Here is a 16,333-nt window from a genome sequence, read left to right as displayed (position 1 = left end):
TTTACAGTGGCCTCAAATATATTTAGATTTATACAATGCCAAGTCATGGGTTCAGTTATCAGCAAATGCATTAACTCATGTAATATATTTAATAATAAAGTGTAATATTTTTTATACATGTTATATCAATTATATGCACATATTTTAAAGTGTGATAAGTGTTTGAGGCTGCTGTAGCTTATTTTAAAGTTTTTTTTTTGCAGCAAACGACAAGCAAAATCTATGAACTGCACATGGCCAAGTGAGTCGGCACATTAAGGCAAGACACCATAGGTAAAAAGGGTTAAAAAAATGAATAGATATTATCACCATAGGTGATTGATTACATTAAGAACTGCAATGTATTTTGTAATACAATGTTTTTCTGAAATGCTATTTATAAATATGCATATGAGGCAATATGTAATGAAATATGCACTAACTTGCATACATTTCCAGAACATAAATCTGAACATTGGATAAAGCCAGGTTAAAACTTATCGTATGATTTTGTTACAGATAACAGTTTTTATAGAGGGGGATTTTGGATATCTCTTTTTATCACAGCATAAATCAGAAAATACTCTCAACAGACGGACAACAATAATTTTCACCATGTTTTTAGTAATACAATGTTGTGTAAAATGATATGAATTACAAACCCCTCAGTAAAAACCTTTAGAATATAGATAAGAATAAAACTGTAAATTTTGGTGTACATTTTGTTGAGAAAACGGCTTTTAAAGATGTGCATTGTAAGTGAAATCTACAGATTCAAATAGACAAAATAAAATAAACACTTATAAGTGATTTTGAATGTTTTTTTTTTGGAAGTCTGAAATAAGACATTTTATAAAAAGCAAACTAGCCCAAAAATCTCTAAATTCACCAGTGGATAAAAAATAAATAAAAAACCCTATGCATTTTGCCTGAAGTGTCTTTGCCTTAAAGAGCCAAGATAAGCCAGTTAATCACGTGAGACTTTTACTGGCAGTAGAAGGTCATGACGTTCTGCTGGTTTCCTCGAATGAGCAGGACGGGACAGTGTAGACCGCAGCTAAGCGTGTCCAGCCAGGCCATATAGAGAGATCTGGGACAGTCGGCCTGCGGTACGGGGAGAGACCTGAAGCACAGGGGTGTTAATAATTAACAGGAGTGTTTACCCTCCAATTATGATTCTTAACATTTCAGATATAAATGATTAATGAGGCTCCAATATTATCAGATTGTTCTTTCTTTGTGTATGAATCACATTTTGACCAGCAGCCAGTAATGGTTAATGGTCTTACAGTCAATACTCACACTAGAACCAGCGCGGCGTGCTTCGAATTCCTCCGTATGATCTCGTTCAGATGCACTTTTTTCTCCGACTATCAAAGGAGGATGAAAAAAATTGAGCTGCCAAGTGGGATTTATGAATTTAGCTGGACATTGAGGTCCAACACACACACACACACACACACACACACACACACCTTGAACCTCAGTGCATCCATCTCTTTATCCGTGACTTTCCATGGATACTCTGTCCTCTGCTGTTGCGCCGTCCTCTCGTCCAGCTGTGCCTCGTTCAGCCTGAAGGGGGCGAGCGTTTCCTCGAAGCGCCTAGTACTAATGACAACAAAGAAGTTCTGTCCCTGTGTTTGGGTGTTAAAAGTCTTATATTTCACACTAAATTCACCCCTGTTCGGGGTAAACCTACTTTTTAGCAAGTGGTGGCCGTTCGCTGTCCGTCATCACGATGACATCATGAACGTCCAGTCGGAAACGCTGGAGCAAAGTCATCATTCTGAGCAAACAAAGACATTTTATTCATAAATGAGTTACTCAATATATACGAGAAAATAGAGAGTCATTCAATATACAAGCAGGCTTACGATACAAGACACTCGTCGCCATAAAGATTCCAATGATTCAATGACTCTCCTAATTCTGTTGTTAATATGAATGATTCTGATGATCCGCATGATTTGAAATAACGAGGTCTAATGTTCTTGTTAAATCTGATCATTTCAGTGATTATAGAGTAAGATATCACTTGATCTCGGGAGAATTTGATGGAGAAATGCTTGAGTTCATATTGAGATGCCTGACTTTTTTGATCTCAGACTTTGGTATCTTGTCAAATCTGAGCACAGTTTGAGACATTACTGAGATCTCTTCTGCTTACTGGAGTCGTTTCTCTCAGGAGAAACATTGGGAGACTTATTTAACCTAAATGCGGTCTAGAAGAATTAACCGAGGTATTCAAATATCCTCTGTCATAATGATTCAGATGATTCTGATGATCAACGATTCACGAGTCTCACTCTTTGCGGTCGTTCTCCATGGTTTGCTGTTCTCCAATGATGAACACTCTGACTTGGCATCGCCTCCAGCGTTTTCTTCTGGTCAACAGGTATGGCACTAACAAAGTCAAACCTGAGACAGAGAGAGCGAGGATCACATTACTCAATGGTTTAGACTTAACTGAAGGGTTATCAAACCCAAATGATGACGACTGAAGCCTGGTAATGATTACACTCGGTATCTCACCTCCGTCGTCAGAGATCCAGTACACGTCAATGGTCTTCTTCCCTTGTTTATTCTGGAACACAGTTTTGATCTGATCGGTCACCGTGCTCTTTGTGTTGTCGACGTCTACGAGGGAGAAACAGATGAGAAGAGAACAAAGAAGTGAGATAAGGACCGAAGAACAAAGAGAAGACTCATCGATCGGCTTGAGTTGATTCACCTGAATCGGCGTCTGAGTTCTGCGGATCAGACTCGATGGCCTCGTCCATCTCAAAGGCCGGATTGACTGTCAGAAACACAGGACAGAATTAGCGTGATAATCCACATGTACATTAAAAGCACACACACATTTGCACACGGGACATACCCTCAGTCTGTAACTCGTCTCGGACGTCCAGTCCGTCCATCATGCGCAGAACACACACTCCGTGGTTGGAGTCGAAAGAATCACTGAGACCAAAGAAAAATACTTCATTGAATCGCACAACAACATGTCCATGTCACATTTCAATATTTTTGCATAAAAGAAATGAAGCCTTTTTTAGGACCATTAATAAAATTAAGCACATTTTCCCTTTCAAAATTGTAAATGGAGATTCTCTTTAGAAAAGGATACTTTACAGTGTTTTATATTATTATAATTAAATATATATATATATATATATATATATATATATATATATATATATATATTTTTTATTACAATAAAGACAATAAGATGAATTACTGGGCACGTGATTTTGTACATTTTCAATATACAAGCAGACTTACGATCACTATTCGGTTTTAAACATTAACATTTATTTGTAAAGTAACTTGGATTAATGTTGTTTAATTCATTTATTGACAGGTTCCAATAATTCTGATGATTCTCCTGATTCTGATATTTCATATAACAAATTTTCCCTCCAAATTGTAATTTTCGAACTCAGTGGAGATTCTCTTTAGAAAAGGTTATTTTATTTTAATTTATGCTGACTTTTTTTGCATTACACTAAAGAGAATTGTATGTTCTTTTGCATTACTGGGCATGTGTTTACGTCAATTTTCAATATTCAAGCAGACTGGCAATCGCTTTTCACTTAAAAAAAATATATGCCATTGATTGTAATAGACGTCAAATGAAAATTTTCACATTTTCCCTCCAAATTTTACATTTCCTTCCAAATAGTTATTTTCGTTCTCAATTGAGATTCTCTTTAGAAAAGGCTTATTTATGTTGTTGTTTTTTTGTTTTAAATAAAATCTGCACAAATGGTGTCTACTTTACCGGTAAAATAATATTTTCTTTATTAAATATTTTTAAAATATTTTTTTGTATGATTAATTGTGCTTATTTTAGCCAAATATAGTTTGATATTTCCTTCTAGACAGATTCTAGGGTTTGTGAGGTAGTTTTCTCTCACTATATGGTGTTGATGTAGTCCTCTATGACTTGACTGCTGCTCTCCTGCCAGTTCATTTTGAATCCCACCACCAGTATATTCGGCTTCAGCTTTCCCAAACCAGAGGCCTTAAGAGGGGAAAATGATCACAGTTTCTACCTTAATTTGAAAACACCAAAAAAACTCCCTAGAAAAAGAATAATAATAACCAGCATAGAGAATAAAAATCACTTTTATGCATAAAACACAAGCAGTCATTATGTGCAATGAACAAAATCACTTTTACATACAGTAATTGTTTCGCTGTATTAATTCATGTCAAAAACGATTTGCGCAGTGATCCGTTCTGCTCATGTTTCATGAACGAGGTTTGTCACCTGTAGAAGATGCCGGGCTCCGTCTCTCAGACTGGACGCCTTGAAGGCCGTGTAGAAGGAACGAACCTTCCTCTGATTCAGCCACTTTATCATGTCATAAGTGTTGCGCTGGGACACAACCGACTTCTCGTCCTCCTGAAGAGACAATAACAGATCCATGATATTCTGCTCTTTTGAGGGCAGAACGTTCTCATTTAGAAGAGTTTTAAATACCAAGAAATGAAAAAATAAAGCATTTCTACATGATACAGCTGGTTCTTACCATGAGAATGTCTCCACAAATCATCAAACTGACGTTTTTGGTGAAACAGCCCACAAAGTCCACCAGCGCTGGACGCAGATTCGGAGGACCCGTCAGAACCAGACACTGAGGCCTGATGAGACGAAACGAACGAGTGAACATGTGGGTAAACAACACGTAATTTAACATTTAATTTATTGTGAATGAAAATTAGGCTGTTCAATGCGCTAGAAACACGTATTTTTCTACACTATTTAAAAGGTTTTAAAAATTTAATTTATTAGATTATAAAGATGAAATTATGACATTATAATAATTTGTCATAATTATGAGATAATAAAAAATATTGAAAAGTAATGAGACAACGGCCTTATTTATGACACACTAAGTCATAATTATGAGATAAAAAAAGTAAAAATTACGAAAATACCAAACATTTTAAATTACAATTACTTTAGAAAGTCATAATTGTTGGGTTTTATCTCATAATTATGACATAGTAAGTCATCATTTTGGTTTCTTATCACATCATTATTATTTTTATCTACGAAAATACTTTTTATGTCATAATTATGAGATAAAAAGTAATTTTTTATATTAAAAAAGTCATAACTTTGGTTTCTTATCTCATCATTATTACTTTTTATTTCAACAATGACTCATAATTATGACAGTCAACATTTTGGCTCTTATCTCATAATTATTTTTTTTTTTTTTTATCTAAAAATTACTTTTTATTTCATAATTATGACAGTCAACATTTTGGCTTATCTCATAATTATTATTTTTTTTATCTAAAAATGACTTTTTATCTCATAATTATGACTTAGTACATGTAATCATTTTGGCTTCTTATCTCACAATTATATATATTTTTTTTTTATCTAAATATGACTTTTTAATCTCATAATTATGAAGAATGTTAACAGACAGTGCATTTACAGTATCTCATTCACATCCCATTAAAACCTCCTGTAGCATCTGACCTGTAGTTTTTGACGTGATCTTCGACTCCTGCCAGAGACACGGAGTAGGATAGAGCCATGTTGTAGGTACTGGCCTGGACAGACGAACCCCAGTTCACCTCTTGAACGACACGAAAACATCATTACGGTCAGTAAAAGCACACCGTTTCAATGCGATCTTTACTCTGATGGGTCATCATGGTCCTGCTCACCTGGTTTCTTGTAGGCCACGTAGCCGAATAAGAAGATGATTAAACCTAAAGAGATGAGCGCGGCCCACCAGGTGAGCAAGAACATCAGTACGACAGAAATAACGGCCCCGAACAAACCCGTCCAGGGGCTGTAATACCGAAACGATGGCCTCCATCCTGAGACGAACAGCAGAAATGACCAGAAAACAGAGGATAGAAACAAAAAAACGTGATCAACAGACTGAACAAACTTCCAAAGTAATGTAACTCAACGTAACTTCACATGATTATGAAATACTCAATATTTAAAATATGTACAGAACAGATAATCAGACTGATTTTGCTAAGGTATTTTGAACTCACCGGGTGAATTGGTGATGGAAGCGTGGAAACAGCTAAAGTTGATCAGCGCGTAAGAGCAGAGGAAGAAGTTGGAGATCAGAGGAGCGATTACGTTCAGCTCAGCTGCCAAGATGAGAGGGGAACGTTAAAAGTGATTTATACCATAAAATACATGACATACAGAATATGTGCGACACGCTAAAAAATGGTGGGTTGTTTCAACCCAACTTTGGGTCAAATATGGAAAAACTCAGCCGTTGGGTCAAATTTTTAACCCAACATTTGGGTTTGATCATATTTGACCCAACATTGGGTTAAAACAACCAACCATTTTTTAGAGTGAATAGTAGTTCACGTATTGTATTTAACATCAAGATTTAAGAGTTAAACTGTATATGAATGTTTATCTGTTAAACACCTTTTGTCTTCACTAGTTCATTTGAAATGATCCTGCATGCGAATTTGAAAGTATAAATATTTGAATATATCATATTTTATGCCCTGAAACGGCATAAACAACAAATGTGCATTTAAAATATAAGAATATACAGTATTAGCGTTGAATATTGCAAGTTGAGATGAATGTTATATGTAGCTTTATCAGATATATTTTTGACTCACCAATCAGAATGAAGCACATGGCGATGATGTAACACAGCAGATAAGCTCGCAGTGGCTCGCTGTTTTTCCCATAACCCTTCCCAAAGAAGCCGATGTACGGGTAGATATTGTCCTTACAGAGACACTGTGCCAAGAGGAGATGTTCAAAATTCTTTGAATTTTATAAGCCATGCTCACTTTGATGATCGTATGAAGTTATATATTAGCTATTATCTGTGTAAGGTGTGGTGCTTCACCTGGAAGACTTTGGGTGCGGAGACGAGGAACGCAAGGGCGGACGACAGGGTGGCTGCGAATATGCCCGCGTAGATCAACGGACCAAAGCCCGAGACCTGGATCAGAACCTGCGGATTTGAGCAGGAAAGCACATGAATGTAAAATAAAGTTCATCTGAACAGTGTCCAACATTTTAACCAGTTAATCTCTACTCTAAGGAAACTAATTCACACATTGTCAACGCAAACCATAGAAATGTGTCCCCTGAGATTCTGAGGCAAGTGGATTTTGAATACAATAAATAAATACATAAATACATCAAGTAATTGAGTTAATAAATACATTTAAATAAATAAATAAATAAATACATACATAAATCATTAACTCTAGTAACCCAACTAATAAATTAATTTAAATAAATAAATGAAAATTAACTCTAATAACCAAAGTAATAAAATAAAAAAACATTTAAATAAATACATAAATAATTATGATTAACTATAGTGACCTAACTAATAACTACATTTATATAAACAAATAAATTAACTCGAGTAACCAAAGTAATACATAAATACATTAATAAATATAAATAACGAATTACTATAAAAATACTGGCTAAATTAATAAATCATAATTTACTCTAGTAACCAAAGTATTAAAAAATACATTTAAATACACATGATAAACAAATAAATTATGATTTACTTTAGTAATGAAAATAATAAATAAAAAAATACATAAATTTAAATATAGACACAAATAAATGACAACTCACTCTAGTAAGTATATAAATATAATAATTTTAAATAAATAAATAAATAAATAATATTTAACTCTAGTAACCCAAGTAATAAATACATTTAAATATATAAATAAATTCTAGCAACCTAATAAACAAAAAATAAAAAATAAAAAAAATAATTTATACTGAAATCAATTTTAATAATGCATGATTATTATAGGTCAAAACAGCATTTCTATAAAGTACTGTGGCAGAAATCATGTACAAATCTAACTTTTTCTACTTTTGGTCAGTCCAGTTCGGCCACATCTTTGCAGATCACTTGCTTTACACTGAACATTATGATCTACACTGAACATTATGATCTACACTGAACATTATGATCTACACTGAACATTATGATCTACACGTCCTTCTGTCGCTCCAAACGCTTTTTTCCTGTTCTGTTCCGATCCATACACACATTCCTGGTGATCACCGGCTGTCTAGTTGAGTGGTGTTTTGCAACTATAACCAACAGACCAACCCATCTGACATGCAAACACCACAATCTGAGTGTGTCAGAAGCGGATCTGTTCACCTGGAAGTTGTTTGAGAGGCCGAAGGCACAGGAGCCGCTCTGCTGGCACTCGGTGAAGTTCCAGCCCAGACTGCAGCTCAGACCCTCACACACCTCGGTGAAGTTCAGCGGAAGACTGTCGTTCAGGTTCCCGGAGGCGTCGCGCAGAACACACGCTCCTGTGGGGACAAACACACACTTCAGGACAAAACTGAGACATCCTCACGCTGCCATTATTATCACTGCACGCATTCTTCATATTCCATGTTTGGTTCCCATGGACAAGAGAGCAGAATGACATGTTTTATTTTGCCATTGACTGCAAAAATGATGTTTTTCCTCAGTAGTTTTGTCTTGTTTTCCAGTACAAATATCTAAACATTCTTAAATCGAGATAGATTTACATTTACATTTAAGCTATAAAGTCTTGCTTTCTGAAAAATGTATCCAAATGAAGCGAGTTTGTTTGAAAACAAGAAAAAGTATTTGCCAGTATCATGTTTTCCCTTTGAGCGAAGTTCATTTTTGTGACCCCATCGGCAGATATTATTCCTTCATTTAAGCTTAAACTCATTTAATTTCAAATGGACATTTTCAGAAATAGAGACTTAATATTATGTCAGTTTACTTAATTTTTAGGTTCAAAGTGAATTGACTCCTAGCTAACTTGTGTTTGCAAGTCTTAAGGCCCATTCTCACCAATAAAGATAACTATAACGGTAACTATATTAGCGTCCACAAAAGCGCACATTATCGTTCTGTTTATTAAAAGCGCTGTCTGCTGCTTTAAATGCTTTATCTCTTTAAAACAGGATGGATTCTGATTGGCTGTCAATGTTTTTATCGATCGTCAGCTGGAAAAAATCGTTCTGAAAGTGATTCCAACTATATCATTCCTCTGTGTCGTTATCATTATATAGTTGTGATGTGGACTCTGCTATTCTTTTAGATCCAGAAAGATTTTTAGAACTATATCTTTATTGCATCGTATAGTTATCGTCCTTGTTGTGCTTGTTTGACTTTTGGCAAAAATCAAGGCTCATTCAACTATTTCTCCAAGAATATCACCACACAACATCAAAACTCATGTGTCACATTAAATCAAAATCTTTCTTCCAAGACGTGATTCAAATCAATAAAGATATTCTTAATAAATGTTCTTTTTGCAAAAAAATTCTTTGCAAACATGAGCAGCCTGTTATTAAACTTATTAACTGGTATGAGCTAGAAATACATTGACTTATTGAACATTATTGCTGATACTCACTGCCTCTATTGGCATATGAATTTAATACAATTAGGTAATGAACTGAGTAAGTTCTGTTGAACGCTTGATGAAATACTCACCCACAGTTGAAGATATGGCTAAATAACTAATGGTGGTGCAGAATATGGCCATCAATGTCCCTCTTGGGATGGCGATCTCAGGCTCCTGAAACATTCACAAACACAGCATTTGATTAATACCATATTTGCCATTTCAAAAACACTGAGACAAAACGTAAAGTTTATTTATTCATTCATGGACTTATGCTCCATGTGTAAAGAAGAACCATAAATGACTCAAAGCTCAGTAGCGTCACTTTGGTTGTGACATGTTTGCAGATGTTGTTCACCTTCAGATCGCCTGAGATGTTCGCTCCGGCGAGGATCCCGATGGCAGATGGGAAGAAGATGGCAAACATCCGGAAGAAGTCCCCGTCTGGCCCTCTCCAGTCCGGGAAGAGGTTCTCCATGAAGATCTCGCCTGGCAAAAACAACGTGGATATCAAAATACATTAGTTATATTGTAATTTCCGGAGTGAGTTTAAAGGAAAAGTTGAAACATCTGTCATTATTTATTCATTCTCATGTTGCTTCAAACCTGTATGCTGTTAATGGACAATCTATCCAACTTTATTGTTGTTTTTTCATGGAAAGTTTTTTTATAGGGACACCATAACATTTTTATAGAGACACCATAAAATTAGTCCATGTCTTCTAGCTTTGTCTGGTATTTAAGTCACAAATTCATAAACAAAAAGTTTTACTTTTCTGTATCGCAAATTTTCAAGCAACTATTGCATAATAGTTAAACCCAGACAGCAACATATAGTTGGCCCAGATCTGGGCCACATCTGGCACATGTGGATTCAACACGTGGGCCGGCTGCTGTCTGGGAAGCTATTAACTTTATAGAAGTTAAGCATTTCTAAACCAATCAAACTTCTAGGAACTTGACAGAGAGTTATTTTTGGGATGCGGTAAAAACAGACACTTGAGCGTTCGACACTCACTGCGATAACTGAAGAAACCCATCGACTGTTTCTGGGGAGTCGCAGGAATCACGGTGCCAACAAAGTAGTTGATGAAGGCCACCATAAGAACCAAGAAGAACAGGATCTGAGTCTGTGAGAGAGTGAAAGCAGAACCATTGTGAAGGAAAGCACTAACACTATGAGCTGATGGTTTGTGAGAAGAAGCTCAGAGTTTCAGAACAAGGGCTTTGTAGAGCCTCTAGAGGAGAGTGAGGGAACTGCAGGCTCATGAGATTCAGATAGAACGGCTCAATATAAAAATAAATTGAATTCAACTGTATAATTTTCAAAGAATGAAATGCATAAAATGTTCATTAATGTGCTTAAATAAGAAAAAATTATAATAAATAACATTCGACTAATGATCATCCATTAAAGGGTGAAAGGTTAGCTTTTCTTGAAATCTTAGATAAATAAATTAGATCAAATGGATTCAGCTGACAAAAAAAGGTCAGGAACCTAAAAAGTGACAAACCAACCAGAAAGCGTTAAATTTCAATAAGAAACAGGTCAAATTTCTGTAAAAAAACCTCAATGCTTTTCAATACACAATAACCAGGTTTATGTATTTATATATAAATACATGCAATATAAGCAATTTGAATAAATGCATTTTGAAATATATTATTTAAATAAACCAAATAGATGCAAATACTTAATGAAGACCTATGGCATGAATTATTGAGTGTAGAAATCTAGCGTCTTTCATACCTGCTCATTTATGTAATAATAACAAATATGTGTCTTTATTAACTTATGTTAAAATCGACAGTATTGTAAAATTTGAGGAACGTACCTTCGCCTCCCACTCCATCCCAGCCAATGAGATGAGAAGCAACATGGTGACTGTGATGGATCCTATAATTCGGACATCATTGACTGAATCCACAATTTGGGAGTCATACTCCTGTTGGATCATAAACAAACATCATCTCACAATCAGCAAAAACACAAGATAAAGTCATGCAACAAAACGACCGTGTTCGTTTCTTACAATGAGAAGATCTCTGACCGTCTCGGAGAATCCCACCGTGTTGAGCGCGCAAGCGAGAGCATTGGCGAAGGAAAACACCACGCCGATGGGACCTCCCAGCTCAGGACCCAGTGTGCGGGAGATCATGAAGTACGCGCCGCCTGACGGGTGGAGGAGAGACAGAAGGACAACCATGACTGCTATGTGGATGCTAACGTCTCTTCAGTGGTTTCTAGAGATGGTTGGTCTAAAAGTCAAGTCAAGTCACCTTCATTTATACAGCGCTTTTAACAATGTGGATTGTTTCAAAGCAACTTTACAAATTAGGAAATTACAGTAACAGAGATTGTTTTGGCTTTACAGCAGCTCTAGAATAAAGTTATTGCCCAGCTAAAGTTAGTTTTTGATTGATTCACTTCCATTGTAAAGGTCATTAGTTATTAACTTAGGGGCCGCTAGCACGACACCGTTTTCCCAAAACACACGACGTGTCAGTTATACGCAATTTATTGGTACTATTTGGTAATTTCATGACTTAATAATTGATAGCGTCACTACATCGTTGCATGCTTGTAATTTCATCACCATCAAATTGAAACCTCACAACGTTGCCAGAATGATCTCCAAAGGTTATAAGGATAACCAAGAACGTTCCAATTATGTACTATATTCGTAATATTTTGGTAATTTCATGATTTATTGGCAACGTAACAGCAATGTTATGTGCCCATAATTTCATTACCATCAATTTCAGAATCTGTATGTATTTTCTGATGACAAGAATTTGCTACGTGGGTAATTAATGTGTAATTAATGTATAATTAATGTGTAATTAAACGTCAGTCACAAAATTGAAATTTCCTTTAAGATAAAATGAGTTTTTCTTTTCACCAAGTCAGAATAATAGAGGCCAGAAATAAACTTTGTTCAAAAGTAATTTGATTTCAGCCACTGGATTGGATCAAATCTTTAAAATGGGTTCTTCTTCTTCCTGTTCTTCTTCTTCTTCTTCTTCAAAAAAGGTTTTGGTTCTGATCGGGATCAAACCCACAGTTCAGAACTTCTTAGTAGGATTGAGGTTTGTGTAACACTACAGTTCTTTGCTTAGTTCGCACCATCAATATGAAACAAATTAAAAATTGGTTTCTTGCTGGTTACATCACCAATTAATAACTTTTATCAATTTGACTTTTGATCAATTGTAACTTCATAAATGACTTTTCGAATGCATGAATCAAACCCATTTCTTTTTTTCTTTTTTTTTTTCTTTTTTTTGTCTTGCAATTCATCCTGATCCCAGTAGAAGTGCGGATTCAGGGTGGATTTCAGGAACAAAAATGTAATAAAACTTCTAAATTGTATTTGAATCATGCAGCATACATATTTATTTATATTTTGCATTTGCAATACAGTGATTACGTAGAAAAAGTGCACATTATGTTAAGACTTTCAGCACAGTAAAGTAAAAAAAATTTGGGGTTTGATTATTTTATGGGGACAATATCTATCAACTCTTTTTTTTTTTTTTTTACTGTATATTCATCAGTCATCTGGAAAAGTTTGAATCTGGATCAGATAGATCCAATCCACAATTGTTGCTTTGAAAAATAATTTCGATCCTGGTTAAACTTTTTGTCTGTAGATATGACTCCCTTATTTCAATTAGAATTTGTTAGATTTTTTTTTGCCCCAATCTCTTAGAAAAAGCAACTGCACACTTCTCTGCAATAAGCCACATCAATATACACAATATATATACATATGTCAATGGACTCACCAGAAGAGACTCTCCCATTGGTGGAAATGGCAGATACAGACAGTGCCGTTATGGACGTCACAAGGACTGACATCAGTATAATTACCCATGTAAGAACTAAAGTAGAGGAAATAAAAAATAAATAAATAAACGAATAGGACACGATGTCTTGTACAGAGCTCCAGTTCAAAGAATAGTCAAAACACATCAAAGATAAGTGGCCATCAGAGATTACACACACAGTTCTGGGAAGTCCTTCTATAAAACATTTTCACAGGGAATTTCTTAAGCAACATTATCTTTACTAAAGTAAATAGCCCGTCTGGCCTGTGGTTCATTAAAGGAAGTTGTTTTATTGCATTGCGCAGACGCTTTATCTCAGACTGTCTTTTCCCGAGTCACCAAAAAGTATCCACTCACGGATTCCTGCTTGAGACGTGATCCAGGACAAACGCAGGAACAGAATGACTCCCCAGATATTCAACATACAGCGAATCTGAAACACAATAACAGAGCCTGTACAGTATGGATATGTGTGCGTGGCCGTTTGAAAAGCACGAGTGTGTATTTTTCACTGTTTCTCACCATAACCCCAGTCACCCATCCAAAGCGCACTGGTTGGGAGGTCTTCCCTCCTTTTCCGTTTTCCTCAGACTCGTTTCCACTCTCTTGAAGAGCCGAAAGGCTTCCCGTACTAGAGACGCACGTGTTACTGCAAGTTTCTCCATCCTAAACCAATACACACACACACACACACACTCTTAAATCACAACATTTAAGTAGGCCTGCATACAATGTAAAAAAGTTGCTGCCTTAAATTAAGTCATTTCAACTTAAATTACATTAAACTGACTTAAAAGATGAGTTGAATCTTGTATAACTTGAACATTTCTTAACTTAATTCTATGAGTTAAAGCAATGTAAAAACATAGGTTGTCATAACTTTTTCATCATACTTTACGTAATTTTTACATTGTACAAAGTATGTTACAGCAGATGATCTTGCAGGCGTTACAGTTTCGGGACTGCATTTCTAAAACTGTGCTCGTACTTTATACTATTTTATAGCATTTACTGTTCAGCTGAATTCAATGATTTACTTTTTTAATTTACCTTTGTCGCCTTTGGCTTTTGGCTTGCTTATTTGGGGACACTAAATATTCAACAATATTATTGATCTGCTTGCATTGACACAATTATATGAGAACTGAACTGAGCTGGACGATGACATAACAGTTTTCATTTTCACTGTAAAGCTGATTTGAAACAATCTGTATTGTAAGAAGCGCTATATAAATAAACGTGACTTGACTTAATTATTCAAATTTAATTGATATATTATTCATTTCAACTCCTAATCCTAAACATAACCGCTGACAACCCTCTTGACATTTCTAAACAAATGTGTTTAATTTTATCAAGTGTTATCTTGGAAAGAAAACCCTGATTTTCATCTGCATGGGAAGTAAGCTAAGGAGCGTTGTAATAATTAGTTCCCTTGTTTTAGTTAAATCAAAACGAGGGAACGGATTAGTTCAAGGTGGCCACGATTTAGGCTACTAAAACGAGGGAATAAATAAATAAATCGTGGTTCAATATAAGATGAAAAGATTTAAACCAATTTAATAATTTCCGTAGCTATCGTTTTGCGCCTTCTTTTATGCGGTCTCATCGGATGGAGTAGATTTGGTCAGGTGGCGCTGTCACATAAAACAAGGGCCCTAGAAATGCAGTCCTGAAACTACAGCCTCTGGTACTTTTCTATTGTTTCAACGCGCGACCCACATCGCAAGCCTTGCGCAGAGTCTCCAGCGAGGGTCTGCTGCGCCTGATGCGGCCCGTGGCAGTGGCGTTGGCGTAAAACTCCAGATGTGGCATTGCATCCATGGGGCTGTATATGGACGGTCTCCTATTGTCCTGCCTCGAGTTCAGAGCCTCAGACGTCCTCCGTGCCGGCGTCTCCACCGTGACGCTCGTCTCCTCGCCGGCGCTGTGAGAGGAGTAATGCGGCAGAGCCTCTTCACTGACCGAGAAGCGACCGGAGGGCAAGATATCTGACCCCTCCAGCCTGCGTTTGGAGAAGCGTTGACCCATTTGTGCACGCTCAGAAACACTGCTTTGACTGTAAAGTAAAAGATAATGCATTTTAGCAATAGGTTTAGACCAGGGGTGCCAAATCCTGCTCCTGCACAGTTCATCTCCAACCCTAATCAAACACACCAATCCTTAAGATTCTGCATTACTTCTAATCTAATTCTACTTCAATCAAACTTGTGACATTGATATTAACTCATTGTACAGACAGATTTTGATTTGGGCAAACTAAGCTTTAAGAATACCCCAAAATATTCAATAACTTACTTTATGTACTTCTAATGGTTGACAGCTGATCTCCTCTTCTTTAATTCCTGAATGAACTTAGAAAAAAAATGAACAGAGCACAAAACCTCCAACAATATTAATCTAAAGAGCTTCCATCCTATTATGAGCAGTTATGCAGTTTTGTCTTCTGTTATTATCATGGCTTTCTTAATTTATAGCAAAAGTTACACCTCCTCTCATCCCACGTGGACGCGCGCTACTTCTGAGACGCGTTTCTGCGTAACTGATGACATAAAAGATGTCAAGCGCGCTGTTTCCTCTTCGGATTATCCTGATAACGGTATCTGTGTCAACCGGCTCGGATTAATCATTAACCCAAATAATAACATCTAATATGGGACTGACATTACATTACACAGAAGGCGACAATAAATGCGATGGGTGGTTAAAAGAGCTAGAAAAATAGTCAGACTCCTGATTTTTGTGATATGATTGAAAGTTTCCTATTTTGGCTTCATTGTACGGAGATTAAAACGTTTGCATTGGACGTTCTTTATATACACTTGATACACAAGTGGTCCTTATCAAAATGAACACCAAATGACACATAAGTAGTGTGCTTTGTTACCGAGTTTATGATCTTTTTGCAGAAACTCCTTTTACAAACTTTCTGTAGACTTTATGGCCTCGAGGTCTCAAGTTCACTTGTGTAAAAAAAATTAAATAAAAAACATGATGGTGTTCAAAGCACCTTTATAGAGTGGAAAAAGACCTGATTTGTCCACACACACTCACACACACTTGTATAAAATCTTTATCTAGAACAATTTGTTGGCTAACCGCTCATTACTGT

The 16,333-nt window shown here is 36.0% G+C and overlaps 1 protein-coding gene across 1 annotated transcript; it reads right to left on the bottom strand.

Annotated features, from left to right (window-relative positions):
* Nucleotides 1-597: 597 nt before the first annotated feature.
* Nucleotides 598-15,617, bottom strand: LOC309492685 (solute carrier family 12 member 3-like). The gene is made up of 27 exons (XM_082161681.1): nucleotides 15,520-15,617; nucleotides 14,944-15,280; nucleotides 13,744-13,887; nucleotides 13,579-13,654; nucleotides 13,180-13,275; nucleotides 11,424-11,563; nucleotides 11,226-11,336; nucleotides 10,409-10,520; nucleotides 9,749-9,879; nucleotides 9,480-9,564; nucleotides 8,154-8,311; nucleotides 6,852-6,959; nucleotides 6,616-6,739; nucleotides 6,016-6,117; nucleotides 5,674-5,829; nucleotides 5,483-5,582; nucleotides 4,518-4,629; nucleotides 4,256-4,390; nucleotides 3,900-4,006; nucleotides 2,861-2,943; nucleotides 2,714-2,779; nucleotides 2,515-2,619; nucleotides 2,289-2,400; nucleotides 1,682-1,768; nucleotides 1,455-1,590; nucleotides 1,282-1,349; nucleotides 598-1,102 (listed from the first exon to the last, which is right to left on the bottom strand). Exons 2-27 carry the CDS (start codon nucleotides 15,250-15,252, stop codon nucleotides 964-966), a joined length of 3,102 nt encoding a protein of 1,033 aa, XP_082017807.1. The 5' UTR covers nucleotides 15,253-15,280; nucleotides 15,520-15,617; the 3' UTR covers nucleotides 598-963.
* Between the last annotated feature and the right edge of the window lie 716 nt (nucleotides 15,618-16,333).

Source organism: Leuciscus leuciscus, assembly GCF_965113295.1.
Source record: "Leuciscus leuciscus genome assembly, chromosome: 2".
NCBI classification, from domain to species: domain Eukaryota; kingdom Metazoa; phylum Chordata; class Actinopteri; order Cypriniformes; family Leuciscidae; genus Leuciscus; species Leuciscus leuciscus.
This window is presented reverse-complemented; position numbering and strand designations above follow the sequence as displayed.